At 32.1% G+C, this 17,019-nt stretch overlaps 2 protein-coding genes across 3 annotated transcripts in view; one reads left to right on the forward strand and one right to left on the reverse strand.

Moving 5' to 3' along the window:
• dsx-c73A (doublesex cognate 73A) overlaps positions 1-12,469 on the reverse strand; it is a 43,890-nt gene extending 31,421 nt beyond the window's left edge. Inside the window, exon 1 of the mRNA XM_035357989.2 lies at positions 11,966-12,469. Within this exon, the coding sequence (XP_035213880.1) occupies positions 11,966-12,106 (141 nt within the window). The 5' untranslated portion in view covers positions 12,107-12,469. The remainder of the gene's footprint in view (positions 1-11,965) is intronic.
• LOC118187713 (elongation factor-like GTPase 1) overlaps positions 1-17,019 on the forward strand; it is a 352,553-nt gene that overhangs the window by 161,509 nt on the left and 174,025 nt on the right. The window lies entirely within an intron of this gene.

Genomic DNA, 17,019 nt, shown 5'->3' on the forward strand with positions numbered 1-17,019 from the left:
TGTCATCGATGGGACACTGAATGCCAGAAAATACATTGACACTATTTTAGAACCAAAACTTCTACCTTCCATCAGAGATCTCTTTCCCAACAATGCTTCGTTTATTTTTCAGCAGGATTCTGCTCCTTGCCACACGGCCAAAATATCGAAAGAGTGGTTTCGTACAAAGAGCATTAAATTGTTGTCATGGCCAGGAAACAGTCCTGACCTCAATCCTATCGAAAATTTGTGGCACCGTTTGAAAACTCTTGTCCGAATGAGGCATCCATCAAATAAAAGGGAACTAATTGAGACTAAAATTGTTTCCTGGCATCATGTAATAACAAAAGAAGAGCTTAAAACTCTTGTCAGCTCAATGAAACGTCGATGTGAAGCTGTAATCAAAAATAAAGGATAACCCTACTAAGTACTGATAACTCACTGCAATCATCACTATCTAATGTATATCGATAACTATTATCGTTTAACTTTTTTTGTATTGCAAATACACTCATGTCCATAAATTAAGGATAATGCAAAATCAGGCAAAGGAAGTGTTAGAAGCAAAACAAATTTGACTTATTTGTAAAGCTTATTTATTAAACAAAGGGTAAAGAGCAAAAAAAGATGCTATATGTTTGATATTATTAAAAATATTAGCGATTTTTTCTCCCTGGAACAAATTACAAAAAAAAAAAAAAACTATTTACAAAAAAACAATATTACATGGTTGCTATGATTGTTAATACATTGTATGTCTCCCAGACGATGCAATACAGTCCGTACAATGCCTAGGCATGCTGAGTACAAATTATCGATCTGATCTTGGGGGATATTACACCACTGAAAAGGAATGCTCTCGAAGTCCCGATAGACATGTAGGAGGAGGTTGACGGGCTGCAACTCGTCGGCTAAGTATGTCCCACACGTGCTCTACTGGATTCAAGTCCGGTGAGAATGCTGGCCAGTCCATACGGGTGTTATCCTCCGATTGAAGGCATTCGCTCACGATGTTTGCACGGTGAGGACGGGCGTTGTCATCTATAAACACAAATTGTGCGCCCATGGCGCCCCGAAGCAAACGTACATGTTGTTCCAGAATGACGTCCCGATATATTTGGCTTGTTATGGTTCCAATTTGAACATGCAGGTCAGTTCTGGAACCCAGAATAATTCCACCCCAAACGAGCACTCCTGCACCACCGTAACGGTGTCGTTCAATGATGTTTTCTTGGCGGTAACGGGTACCTGGAGCTGTCCATATGAAAGTCCGGCGAGAATCAGACTGCAAGCTAAACCTGGACTCGTCGGAAAACATCACACAAGCCCACTGTTGCGGTGTCCACAATGCATGCTCTCTACTTTAGGCTAACCGCAGGCGACAGGGAGTTGCAGTAAGTGGAACGCATCTGACAGGTCTACGAGCATATAGACCAATCTGCCCTAAGTGTCTGTACACGGTCTGCCTTGAAATTGTCGTACCAGTGGCTGAAGAGAGCTGACGAGACAGGTCTGAAGCTGTGCTCCGCCTGTTTCTTTTGGCAGTAACTGCCAAATACCGGCCCTCATTCGGCGTTGTAACTCTGGGGCGACCTGTGCTGTAACGTATACTCACATTACCATCATCTTGGAATCGTTGCCAAAGCCTGGAGGTGACACTCTGGGCAATTCCAAGTTCGTTTGATACTTCCAGTTGGGTAGGCGCACATTCCAGACAGCCGGTAATTCTGCTACGTAAAAAATCATCCAAATGCGTCCTTTGTGTCATAACTATTCGGTTATTACACTGAAATGCTTATAAAGCGCCTGCGAACAATTTTACTTCTTTGCCTGTATTCTTTAGATATCACTCTCGTACACACTCGTCATTGTGACGTACCATCGGTGTCATCTGGTTAATTCCTGAAATTTGCATATGATTCTTGAAGATGTGTGTAGTGATTTTACAGATGATATATTTATTTTAGAGTTCGATTTCCGCGTGACACCGAATTATCCTTAATTTATGGACATGAGTGTAATTGAATTCTGTGTTTTGTATTGAATTCAGTAATAAATTCTCTTTAAAATGATATATACAAGTTTGCATTTTGTGAAACGTAACGTTTTCTATAAGCATACAAAGTTCAAAAACATAAAAATTTCCAAAAGTGTCCACAATTTTCGCCACCACTATAGATATGCATCTGAAAGAATGTGTTAACCTAGTATTTCAACCGCTAGAAACCTAGTATTTCAACCGAAAAGGAGAGATTATTCGCTTGATACTTAAATTTTTGCTGTGCCGTCAAACTGATCTTTATACTTCTTTTCTATTGGGGAAAGGGGTAAATTATATGAATAGTATGCATTATTTATTGTCAATAAATATAATAATAGAACTAACTATTCGGTAAACTGAACTTTAAATTGATGCTGGCCCCTCCCCCCCCCGAAAAACTTAAGTACTTCAATGGAGATTAATCAGAATATTTTTCCTCTTTACAGAAGAGAGACAGGGAAAGGTGGATGGGGTTTTTCCACAACTTCACTTACATATTAATTGTAATATATATATGATTTCGAAGAATTAAAAACCGATGGCCCCAAAACTTTTTGAAAGCGTATTCATATCACTTTAGAGATTTGTTAGCAGTCTTTTTTAAAATGTATGTATAACGTATTTGTAGCCATAAATTTTGAGTCGTGAAATCATAATACTGCAACAAATTTTTGTCTTATTGAAATTCTTGTATAATTTTAAAATGTGTATCTGAACTAATAAATTAATCAAAACCTAATTGCTTTGTATGTTTTTCGGCAATTAAAATCCGTTGTGAAATTATTAAGATATTTGTTATACTTCCCTCTTCATAAAAGCTTAAAATTAAAAATTATTCAGATTCTTATATTTACAAAAGCTGGTTTTACTTGTAAAAGTTTTCATTAAAAAAAAAATTCTCTTATACAAACTCGAATAAATCATCGCACAGTCACGTAATTTTTGTAGTAACCGAAAACAAATTAGTCAAATATAATTGACCAAATGGAATTCTTGTCATCATATTTATTCGTATCAAAGCATATGTCGGTTTGTATTTTGATCGCTGGAAACATTTGCTTACAGATAAACACGATTATATTCAACCTGATGTGTGTATTCCTTTTGAAAAAAAACTTAGGCAGATAGCCCTAGTGTGCTTTGCCATAATTAAATAAAACCAAACCAAACCTTTTGCAAAAGTATATTTTGAAAACGAAATTATGATAAATCGTAAGCTGTGTGCAAGTCAGTCATGCGCTGAAATTTTGACTTAGATGTGCTGTCAGACTTTGCAATGCATATTCATTTTAAATCATTCATTCATTTCATTCATTCGCTTAAAAATATAGTGAGAGAAATCGTATACTATTGAGTATTTTACGCTATTAAATACATTTGTTTCCAAAAGAGGTGTTTTTTTTTTTTTTTTTTTTTTTTTTTTAATTGAAGAACTTTTTTATATATTGGGAATTTTGCCTTTCAGTAAACGCGTTTGCTATCGACTTGTAAAAGACTTTGTGTAGTTATATACTATACTATATTTTTATACTGATAGTTATATACTGATACTATATTTTTGTGTAGTTATACCAAAACTTATTCCAGTTTGAGAGTTCAGGGTTATTTTAATTAAAACCATTTTAATGTAATTTTAACAGTTTTATGTAATAATATTAATATTATTTGATCAGCTACATCATCTGACATCACATGTCACTTATATAAATCAAGGCTCGTTTCCACTACTCCGTACTAACGTGTTGCATCAATTGAAAACACGCCTACGGCATCCGTACAAGCGTTTCCACTGTCGCGTATCCGTAGAATATTTTCATTTTCCGCCGCTAGGTGTCACTGTAATATTTTGGCGCGAAACAAGCAGTTTGCGAGTTACCACGCTGAACATCTGAATTTTTCCCGCTTAAGCGAGTATTGTTTGTTTTGGATTTGATATGGATCCTGTCGTAAAACGCAGAAAAGTTTTGTTTACTAAATCCCATGTTATTGGAAATTTTTATTTCTGCTTACGAACTGCGAAAGTAAAGTACACTAGCAATTTTTAGATAAGTAAGGTTATAATGCATATTATGAACATCACTAATTCCATAGAAGAAGCAAGTTTTAAAAAAATTTTTGCGTTTCTAGAAGCCTTAAATATTATTGAAATAATATATATATTATTAAAACTAAAATGTACTTTTAGTGAAAAATACACAAATAAATAAATAAAATAAAAAAGTTAAAGAAATTAAAAAAAATAGTTGGTACTTTAAAAATACAGAGCAACTGTAAAGAAAGGTTCACAACACAAAATTTGCTATGCTTATATACCACTGACTTCAGGGTCATAGCTGGATAATTTATTAGAAATCTCGTTTGTTTTAAAATGCACTATGGGCAGTTATATTTTATGCATAATCCATAAAATATTATTTTTAATTTAAACATTTTTAATTCATATCTCTTTTTATAGAAGAAGTTATAAAAATAAGATTTTTTGCTTTATATATACACACATTAGGTAAAGGAAATGGAAATATTTAATTAATTAATTCCTGCTCTTCTGCTGGAGAGGACTGAATTTAAAAGCAATTATTATAGTAATTTTTTGTTAAAAAATGTTTAGGGCATTAATATTGTCTCATGTTAATTGGAATGAAAGTTCAGAGTCGTAAACATCCGAAAGTCTGAGCACATGTATATACATTCACATAAAAGTGAAACGAAAATATATATATATATCTAAAGGGTTTCAAAAATTTAATTTAAATAATTCTCTTGTGCCGTTGCTACAAGGAATGAAATTTGAATTTAACAAACATTTTCTATTCGTAAAAAGCAAATTTAAAGTTAATTAAATTTAAATGAAATTTAATGCAAACAAATAAATGATTAATTATTGCTGCGAACTAATATAGTACAATATCATTTAAATTCTGAGAGCATGTGTAAATCAAGTGCAAGTATCAAAATCCATGAATAAATATATAATTCGAAAAATTTATTTATCCTATTATTCATTTATGCATTTTTATAAATTTTTTAGGATTAATTCTATCCTATTATCCATTTATGCATTTTTATAAATTTTTTAGGATTAATAAGCTATCCTGTTATTCACTTATGCATTTTTATAATTTTTTAGGATTAATAATCTATCCCATTATTCATTTATGCATTTTTATAAATTTGGATCTCAGGGAACGAGTTGGCTACATAGGCGTTTTTCGTAGATTTCCCTATGTATGCAGTAAATACGAGCTTGTTTCTTTTCGAGGCCCATCAGCAGCCAAGCGGTAAAAATCATTAGCTAGACCAGTGTTGAAATCTTGGCGGGGAAAAATTGAGATCTTTTCTCATAAGCATAATTTTTATTTTTAAGTTACTTATTTTTTATTAATTCATTTTAATTTGTATTCTATTATGGTTATATCTCAAAACTATGTGAGGCATTTAATTTATTTTGTTTAACATGTAGTATTGTTAGATAATATTATAATAAATATCATATTTATGTACCTCGAAGTTTGTTTATACGCAGGATTTTGAAACTACACACTGAACGTTGACGTCAGGGATGAATATAAAGTAGATGCTTTTCTGATATATGTAAATTAGTAGTCTAAAGTTGCTGCAGGTTAAAAGGCGTAAATTGTGCTAATAAATTACACTGATGCAACTGAGAAGGAAGTAAGGGGTTATTTAAAGAGACGTTACAGATGAATGCCAAACATAAATGGATGTATGACACTAGTGCTGAAGATGGCAGCGCAGTTCTCACGTGTATAGAATTACTAAAGATTTTTTTTGCACCTAGGTTCAGTTATAAATTATGCTATTGTTTTCTAATTTAATTTGGTTGTAGAATTTTAACTAAGAATTTTCTGTTAAATTTAATAAAACACCGCCTTGCTTTTTAAATCATAAGAGCTATAATTTGTTAGCAAGTCAAAAAAAATCATAAACCCAAAAAATACTCGTAATACGTTATTATTTTATAGTAAACATGTTTAAAAGTTATGATTATATTCTAATTGTGATGTTCTTACTTTGATTCCCCATTCCACGTCTGAGTGTTGAATTCTCACTGTCTAAATCTCTGCATTTAATTTTTGTCATTGCATATAAGGAAATTCCCGTTTTTATACACATAATCATTAGTTGTGATGTCTGTGAAAAGCATCTCAAAACTCACAAGCAGTTTAAAACTTGTCAAGTTAGTAACATGTGATTAACATGTGTGAATTATATTTGTGATCTAAAATCTCCGCATACTCTAGATTACGGGTTTGAAATCAGTTAAAAAAAAAGGGGGGGGGGCAAGTTAAAAAAAAAATCTGAAAGTTTTCAGATTTTTCAAAGCGGCTTTGTTTTAATGTTTTTGTGTTATCTTTATTTATTAAATATCATATTCTTCACACTTAAAACTCAATTCAGCAATATCACAAAATAATTTAAGAAGAGCATAACTTTAAAATTTCCTATACACAGTCTAGCGCGCTGGAGATGATTTTTTTTTTTTTTTTTTTTTTTCTTTTTCTTTTTTCCGTACATTATTGCCATTGCTCGCTTTGAAATCCTTGAGTTTCTTAATCAAAAACTCGTAAATACTTTACAAAACATGAAATAGATAATACAGCAAAATTCCAAATTCGGGCTTCCAGATGCCCATATTCGGGTGGAGACGTACGTTATTCAAAACTTAATGGCTCTAAGTACTGTTGTTTTATCACAATGCGAGAAACATACATTGTGCGATGTTACTGCTTTTTTGTCACTAGTAAACTCTGAAGTTATCTCTTTTTCAGTTTAAGTGTTCACAACAAACTTCTTTTCCAAGATCGTATTAGATTCTTGGCTAGAATATACAGTTACTGTTATCAGGACTTGTGTTCCTCTTTACTTGCCTTGGAAACATGAACTGTCCTGACTCGGAACAGGGGGCTTACTCAAGCTATGTTCAATAAATTGTGAAGTAGACAATACACACAGGAAGGGTATACGAAACCCTTTATTTTTCTATCTTTACAGAGCTTTCCGGAACTTCGGAATACAGAGACCAACCACTTGTGGTCTGAACGTAAGAATATAAAACTACTAACTTAAACTCTAACTAAAACTAATTTGGATTAATATACAAGTGCCTAACTTTAAGATTGGCCGTTATTTAACAAAATCCGTATGTAGTACAGAGAGCTGCTAAAACTACGATACGTTTGAATTTATCAAGAGTACTAAACCTCTGGCCTTGAAGGCAACCAGCAAACGAGTAAAACTACTATGGCGAGCGGCCTGCTTCTAATAACTCCTTCCTCTCTCTTGCTTGGCAAAAAGCCACAACTTAAATTTGCATAAATAAGTTAAAGCTTTTAATTCTGGCTGGAAGTAGAAAATAAGAAGTGATAGTAAAGATTTGAAATAAAATAAACGTTAGTAAAACTTAGGATCCTTACACTGTATCCAAGAGTTATTTATAGTAATATTAGAAAAAGATTCCGTATTCTGTGAGACTGATGAGATAATTAATTACAGTCAAACTCTGATTTGAGCTGTCAGGCTGTTTTATTTCTGAGCCTTTGTCAAGTGTGATATATAATATCCAATTCGAAAATTTTGTTTCTGTGTAAAAATGTTTCTGTCTTTTATATTACATGTGCAGGAAAAACAATATATTTTTAAAGGCTTTTATTATGGAATAATTTCCCATTCGTTTTATACGTATCGATTTGGACCAATAGAAACAATCATTAAATCTAGGGTATCGTTAAATCGGTTTGTGCAGTATATCACCCACTGATGAGAAATGATAACAATAGCTATATCCTGTAGGCTAATGACTAAAGGATTGGATGACTTGGATTGCTCTGAAGGTAATTGGACCTGACTACATGTTACTTCCTTTTTCATGCGTTCTTGTGTTATATCAACAGTAAATACAAGTAAATCTATCTCTAAAGCCTATACAAACGCTTGAGCGTCATTTTTCCTTTAGAATCCTTGAGAGAAAATTTACATGAATTCATAATTAACATATTTGCTGCAAAGGATTTATTACAAATAATAAATTAAATATTAAATAAATATTATATTGTTTTTATTATTAAAATAAAATTATCAATTAATGAAGTAAAATGAGAGTATTAATAAATTTTTAACGGCACTTAATTGTAAATAAAATTTATAAATTATTTGTTCAGAATTATTTTCAAATTATATTGTAAAATAGAGGACAATATGAGGACTTTTTTTCCTCTCATCTTTACTGCAACTTTGTTAGAATTAAAAGTCAAGACTGAACCTCTTCGTAACGTTTATTTTTCTTCCCTCTTTAGGTATATAAAATTTTTAATATAAGGCGGCAATAAAAAGAGAATAAAATCCAGAAACTACTTCTACATAAATAAGCTGTACGGAATAGTGTTAGGGTCACTTGTATGAAATCAATGAATTAAAATATGTATAAAGCAAATTTGTATTATTTGTTTGCCTTCTAGACATTGTTTATATTAATATTCTTGTACAGCCCAAACTGTTCGTACCGACGCTGCAATGCCTTCCATTTCGGAAGGAATGATCTTATAGGTAAATACTAAAGCTGAGCTCAACGTGTATTGACAGCAACATTTTCATCTTTTTTATCCTTCTAATATTTCTGGTTAAATGTGTTTTTAATTGTGTGAAATATCCCACGAAAGCAGAGAAGTTGTTTGAAGTAAAGTCGAAAACTCAAATCTATTTAATGCTTAATATTTGAAATTTTATGTAAAACATTGTAAGTATATCTGTAAACTGCCAACTTTGATTTTGTTTAAAAATATGTAGATCTAAAAATTATTTTTCAGAATACGTGAATGAAACATTTAAAGGACACGAGATATTAAGATAATTTCTTGTTTGGTTCAAATGTTTTAAAATAAGCATATTTTGCGGTTTCTAAGTGAATATAAAAGTTCATAAGGTTAATCCTTTTCAATAAGGCCCTCCAGCGGCCGAGCGGTAAAGACGCTGAACACTGGTAGTTCGGTCCGAGGTTAGAATCCCGCGAACGGTCTGGCTGCATGGGCGTTTTCGTGGTTTTTCCCCATGTGTAACGTGTATACGAGCCAGTTTCCCTTAGAAAGTCCTCCACGAAGGCATCCCTCCCCTTAGGCAGATAGCCCTCGTGTGCTTTGCCATAATTGAATAATCCAATCGTAATCCATCCTTTTCAACAAAATTAGAAATATTGATGTATTTCCTTTTTTAAATTTGCATTTATACATTCGTTGTGGTTTAATTTGATTGGTAAACTCATATGAATTAAGTGGTAAACAAAACCGTCCACAGATTTAAAAGTTATCTGAATGGTTACTGAGAAATAAGTTATTTATAAAGTTATTTTACATTAATTTTGTTTTAATTGGCTTTTATTTTATTTTATTTTATTTTTTAAAGTAATGACTATGACTGTATCCACCCCAAAACGGATGCGCAAAAGTACTCTTCGAAACAATATTTCAGTTTTGTACGTGTAGAAAAAAAATTGAAACGTATAAGGTATTTTGAATGCAATATGAAAAAAGTTTTAAATCTTAAATGTATAAAAAAGTAAATATAATAATTTACTTTTAATTATATTCATAAAAATATTTTATAAATAATTAGAACAATAGAGGCAATTTTTTTTTATACACAGTGCAAAAAGAACAAAAATTAGTTTTAATAAAAATTTTTCAATTTTGCTTTAAGCTAATGCTATAAATATTTTATCGTGAAACAACGATTACAGTACTCTTATTGTATGGTTATTTTCAAATAACATATGCTTCAGCTCCCCCTCCTTTTGTCTTAAATGCAAAATTCACAGTCGCTGCTAAATTTTGCACGTCTTGAGCTATTTTCAGGATACCCAGAAAATTACCTGCATTTGCTATCCTGCCGTTGAAGACAAATTTGTAACATAACCAGCACGGGAATAAGAAAAGATTGTACAAATAAGGCGTACGAAAACCATGGATTTAGTTATAATAATAGATCATGCAATGTGCAGTAAAACATAATTCCAGCCAGAAAATTGGCAACAGCCATGAGAGTGGCAAAAACCACAATGGTAGTTATCGTACTTGTTATTTTTGTATTCAGAATATACACTATTGTTTCAAATCTGAACATCAGTGACACCGTAACCGTTTTTTATTTCAAGATCAATTTTCATGTTACATCGTCAAAATTGCCGAAACATGAAAAAGTTATTATAAGGTATTTCTCCTTCGTGGTGTAGCGTGCCTTCGTGGTGTAGTGGTTCTGCACGCTGGGCCGGTATTCCAGAGGTCCGTGGTTCGATTCCCGCCGAAGGTGTTGTTAATTTTTCATCTCTCCGGCTTTTCCAAAAATACCTAATGTCTCTACTGCACTCAATATTAATAGCTTAATAAATTCTGAATAAGAAACCTTAAACTACCCCTAACATGTAGCTCATCTTATTCCATGCAGTATACAAGCATGTTAAAACATAAAATAATTTTGAGCAAAATTTCCAGCTTTGAAGAGTTCAGATAATTGTGATATCTTTATTGGTACTATCTGGTTATTCGCTACTCTGTAAAGAAGTTTTGGACTCATTGGCAACTTTATGATTTGGCGATAAAGTCTTGTTTGGCTAATTTTATGTCTCATAAATTTTATTCTGTCAATAAGTAATAAAAAAAGAAGCATTTTGTGAGAGAAAAGGAATCTTATGCAAAAAAATAAAAATCTGTATGGGCAATATTTATATTTTACAGCTGTAAATACTGTTTAGTTAAATATAGAGTGTGCAAATCCTCATGTGCATTCCATATACGTATACTAAAGCACATGGATGGTGCGCACATGAGAGGTTGGATGTTGCTGCAGGTATACGATTGAAGTAATAAAAAAACTAATTCTACTACTTCTTAACTTCATGGTATAGAATGTTGAAACGGGGAACAAATAATCAGTAAGTACCTATTTATTTCAGTATACTAATTTTACATGTGCGTATCTATTTACAATATTTAATATATCCAGCATAATATTTACAATATTTAATATTTTACTCAGAATGGGGAAAAGGTGTAATTATCATAAAATTTATAATTATGATAAAATTTCAAACTATCACTACTGGAACCCTAACTAATAATAATTTATGGAAAGCTATTGATAATTACTTATGAGTTGCATAAGTAATTGTCAATAACCTTCGATAAGTTATTGTTAATTATTTAAGAAAAGTTATTGCGTTTTCTTTTTAAAAAGGCTGGGTACAGCTGTAAGCGACTCAAAACTTCAACGTGTAGGAAACTATTAAAAAATAAAACCAAATTCATGTACATTAATTCAAAATAATGATTCCTAAATGTAAGAAAAACTACAAATTAAATATACGTCAAAGTATAGTCTCATGTCTGGTGCCACAAATCGTTTTTGCAATCAAAAAAATACTTGAAATTAGCTTGCTTCATTTATTAATGTATTATTACTATATTTATGATAAAACCGAATTATTGTATAACAATATGTAACTAATCAGAAGCAAAATACAATTTGTCTTCTGATTAAACTTCGTTTTTATTTTTGCTCATTTATTTAGTGTTATCTTTGTATTTCCCTCCTTCTTGTTACATTTATTTTTCTTTATATGTGTATATATTTCCAGAAGTTAATTTTGTTTCTTGAACAGAAAACATTCTTCAATAAAAATGCTTCACGTTTTGGTTATATATTCCAAGAATTAAATAGGATAAAATAAAACTTTGTGTAGTAAAACAACTCTTTAAATGTTCTAAGCCCCCCCCCCTCCGAAAGGAAGGTAGGAATTCAAGTAAAGAATAAGCTTGCCTGCATGTAATTTTTCTTTTACGAGTGACCAGAGTTGGTAACATTGTAGAAAGTTATTCTGATATAAATTATTTATTGTTAAGAGCATTACCGGAAATTTAATAATCTAAAAGATCTTACCGTATGTGACGACACTGTATCTTCTTCACTGACAGAATTAATTTTATAGTCCGTTAAATATTCGGTGGTAGTATTCACTAGCCCTGCTTTCACAGTACATGCTGACCACAAAAATCCGCACACCAAAAAAGAAATCCACATGTTTGTTTTAAATTTCCTTTGGTTATAAGGCTCGAAAATTTTAAGTTTTCAGTGTGTGTTCAAAACCACTTTCAAATATATCTTAGATGCACACGCACATTATTCTTCCGAAAACACTTGCTGGAAAATGAAAATTAAATAAGCGACGATAACACCATAATATGGAGTGTTACGTCGCTTCTATCACTGCCAGAGTTTTCCTAAATATGCCTACAACAGCATATTGTTATGAATCATGAGTATATTGCTACTTCTCATTCTCCTGCACCGAACGTGTCTCGACTCTCTCGAATTTTGAAACGATCTCACAGATAGCGCGAGGTGATGTCTTTCGAAGACTCGAGGGCGCTCGTCCAATCATCGAGACGTTTGGAGAATCTAACCAACGAGGCGCATCCTCGCTTGTGCTGTCCTGGTCAGGTGTGATTATACTTTTCTGAAGTGTGCTACTAACCCATCCAAGCAGATCTACCTTGAATCCATCAAGAGCTGCAGCTCCACCGACCGATAGCTGGAAGCAACGCTGCCTCCTCTTTCTTTCTCTTAAGTTTGTTACAATCGGAATTCGGAATAGTACGGTCTTTCTTTTTTCCAAGTATAATTTATGGACCGCGAAGCCTAGAGGTGAGGAGGAGGAGAACTTGTTAAAAACATACTTATACCCAGGAATTCCGCGTGGTAATAATTATTATTATTGATGTTATCTGGCACTCTATACCAACTATTGCATCTTCAAGTATCTGTGAGGAAAATATTCAGGCAGAAATAGGGAGAACAAAAGGGAGTATATTGCTGATGTAAGGAGCAAATGCTATCGAAATGGTTACAACGGAATTAAGTGACCGACGGAATTTTTTTCACCATTACCATTATGTGCTCATTATGTCAGAGGAGTTAAATTTAGGCAGCTTCTCTCTCTCTCTCTCTCTCTCTCTCTTTTTTTTTTTTTTTTTTTTTTTTTTTTTTAAGAGTTATTTGATAAAATGATGGCCTTTCCCAATGTAAAAAAGAAAAGGAAAATCTTAGAAGGTTAATTTTCGTATTTACATATTCACGTACATATTGCAGATTTGCATACTTTCAGTATGCATTAGTCTTGTTAATTTGCGTATGTGCATGTTTGTACTCATAGCAAGAAATAAACTTTAGCGCACATACTAGTGAATAAAGAGATTTGAATTTTTTATTGAGGGTCATTTAATTAATAATAATCATGATTTCAATTAATTTTTTTGGTGTATATCTCAAAATTTGTGTTAATAATATCATTTTGATATTCCTCTAGCTTTCCATAGAGCACTCAAGTTTTCCAAAATATTGTCTAATGTGATCATTCTAGCTTGAACCTGGGGGAATAGCAATTTTAGTTGTGATTTACTTCGCTATTCGTAATTACATGGAAAGTGAAAATAAAATCTTTTCTGTTAACCACCTCTAAAAGTGGCTGATGCTTTTGAGAATTCATATAAACATCGGTATCGAGAGTTATATTGTTATTCTCAAACATGACCACTGCCTTACCCGACCAAGATCATCGGTGCTTATTACGATGATCTCCAAAATACCTAATTTCAGTGTCAAACTGTTTTATGTGTTAATTAAACCTAGGAATTACTTAACTCTAGCCCACCAGCGGCCGAACGGTAAAGTCACTGAACGCTGCTAGTTCGGTCCGGGGTTCTAATCCTGGCAAACGGGCTGGCTGCATGTTCGTTTACGTGGGTTTCCCCATGTGTAACGTATATGTGGGCCAGTTTCCCTTTGAGAGTTTTCCACGAAGGCATCCGTCCTCTTAGAGAGATGGCTGTGGAATACTTTGCCGTAATTAAATAAAGCAAAGTAAGTTCTATAAAAGGATTCAAAAAGGATAATTTTTTAATCCTTTCACAACGTAGTATAATTTATCATAAAGTCTTGATTCGTGAATATTATAATAAAATATTTTGAACTGATTAATTACATTCCAAAACTAGCCACCTTCTCCCTTATAGTAACACATCACGATTCAAATGACGCAAGCAGTTCATTTTTATTTTTTAAAGTTACCAGTCGCATTAATTTCGAAATTGGCAGTTCAGTGCCTATATGTGTGATATTTTTAGTAAAAATTTCGTAAGTATTAATTTATTAGCCATATATTCTTCAATAACCAAAAATTTACTATATTTGCGGAACAGAAAATAAAGCTATTGAATTACGTAGAAACGTTAAAGGAATCGAAGATGTTTTTGAAGCATAATGAATCATCATATTCCTAAAGTGCTAATTATTTCTTTTCCTTCCTGCGCAATGTGTAATGTATGCAGTAAATCAAACATTCAAGTGGCACTGAAACAGCTTCATTTCTATTATAGATTTGTGGAACAGTTGCGTTTATTTTGAGGTTACTACGAGTTTTATACCTGGAAATTAAAGTGTTATATTTAGAAATATTGTGAATGATCATTCGCGAAGAGCGTTCGTTGAAAAGTACAGTACGATGTAGTATTGTATAATAGATGGGCTATTAACATGGTTGATTGACTTTATGAAATTCGTTACTTTTTTTAGAAGAAAAATTGATCAATCAAAAAATAAAATCAGTCTTCATCGGTTGAATATTTTAATAAGCAATGTGAAGTATTTTTGAGATTGTTAAATAAATTTTAGTTTTCATAATATTTCTTTGCTTTGCACTAAGTTCTGCTTCCCATATTTTAAAGCAGTAATTAATCACTTGCAATATTTTAGAAAATTAGACATAAAATGAATTTTTATTCTAAGTCCCCCACTTACATTATTTGCTATATATATTCGCAATTTTATTAAGTGTAATTCTCATTTTCACTTCAATATTTTTCTGTAATAGATTCCAAACGCCTTGCATTGGTTAAATCCATTATGTAAATCGCGTTGTGTGTAATCATAATCAATAAAGAAATAACAGTAAATTAAATCAAAATCTGATTTTAAGGGACCAAAAGGCAAATTAGATTTAAATCTCTTTCAAATCAGCTTCATCAAGTAAACGCATTTGCTTTTTTTTAACTGCTAACACAAATGCGTCGTCCTCCTTGAATTTTTAATTTAAAGGGTAGTTAATCCTTTACTATCTCTTAAATCAAAAATGTTGATTTTAAAACGTTAATATTTTTTAATGATTTATAGAAGTTGTAGACATGAAGCTACATAAAGTAGCAGTTACGTTGAAAATATTGGCAGTCATGCCGATTTAACATTTATTTTATTGTTTATGCATTTATGCAACCATGCATAAATGTTACGCAAAAAGCGTGTCTGTTCCTGAAGAATTTTTATATTTTTAATACGCAGCTATTAAGAATAAAATAACGACAGCTCTCTACCAGAGAAGCAGAGAGCGAATGCAACATGTCCAAGATAAAATTTGGGTTTTCCAAATTAAAATAGAGAGCTAAGGCATTATCGCAGATTAAAGTTAAAATTTTTATTCGCATATTTTTAACTTATATATGTGTGTGTCAAGATCTTCAATGAATACTTTTTAACGATAAGTTTTTAATTATCCTTTTCTTCATTTTGAGAAACCTCGGATAACTTTTCTTCGAAACCTTAATATTGCTATTTTGTAAGATAGAAATTCTATTACCTTCATTAATTTCTACTGTGCATAATTCTTTACGAATGTTTATTTATTTGAATGCTGAAAAAAGGGAGGGGAGGGGGCTATCTGCTTATAGTGAAGGATATCTTCATGGAAAATGTTTTAAAAGGAACTGGTTAGTATTTATGTTTCACACGAAGGTGAAGGGTGTTAAAAAAAACAGCATTTCTAAAGTCCTTTCAGACGCTTGCTTCTTTTCACTTGATCAGTCGCTGAAGTAATTAAAGCGTTTACACTTTTAACCAAATCATCTGAATTAAGATTGCTTTCGATAAAATATGATATAAGAAATATTTTCTGTAATTAAGTCTGAAATTTTTTGCCTTGATTTCAAGGCTGGCATGCAGATGGGGTGTTACGTAGAAAATATACAACAGGTTTGTTCAGAAGTTTCTCGTGTCAGACAAATAAATAAGCATTCCACTCAGAAAGAAATGTCACATTTCTTTGTGAATTTTCACTCTCTTTTCTCCCTTTCCTTAAGTACAGAAAAATATCTCGCAGATAAACCACGGAGCCTACTTATTTGGTAAATGATATGAATTCAACCCTATGATTAAAACTTTTTCAAGTTAGCAAATTCTTAAAGATTACTGTTGAATAAATTCTTGAAAACTATAAATTGCTGCGTGCTTTATTTCATCGAGATTTTTTTAATAATTATGTCAGATAAGCATGAAGAAGTTAACGCATTATTGAAATAAATAACAGTTCTACAACAGTTAAGGTAAAATAGCTCAAAGATAAAAAGAGAGATACGGGAAATTCTGCTTAATACTCGAAGAATATTGCAGATCATTATAATAACTCATAAAGCAAAGTCTAAAGCAGTTATCAACTGAGTAAAAGCTCAATACGGTCATATGACTGTAACTAAAATGTTCAGTTTATTGACTAACGACCATTGGCTCCAACGCAGCTTTGTGTATAGGGTTCCCCAGCATTTGTGGAAGCTTCGAGAAAAATCTCTCTGAAGCCTTAATAAATTTGTTTTTGGAAAACTTTCAAAATGTCGCCATGCTGGAGTAAAATCACGAGACGTCGCTAATTTGGTGTCAAAAATTGTTGCCAGAATCCTCAGGAGAGTTTTTGCCTATATCTCAAGTTCTCATAAAGCTATCGTCACAACACAAATGCCGATCTACTGCAAACCACAAGATCTGCCCCAGAGTACAGAAAATAAGCATTTACAAACACAACAAAAATGTTGCCTGGCAGCAAAGTCGACCGCACAAAAATAAGCATTTCATTTCTTACATAAAATGCGCCAATTAAATAAATAAAAAATACT

Source organism: Stegodyphus dumicola, chromosome 2 (assembly GCF_044657685.1).
Source record: "Stegodyphus dumicola isolate Sdum_Otavi_A_Nest chromosome 2, ASM4465768v1".
Taxonomy (NCBI): domain Eukaryota; kingdom Metazoa; phylum Arthropoda; class Arachnida; order Araneae; family Eresidae; genus Stegodyphus; species Stegodyphus dumicola.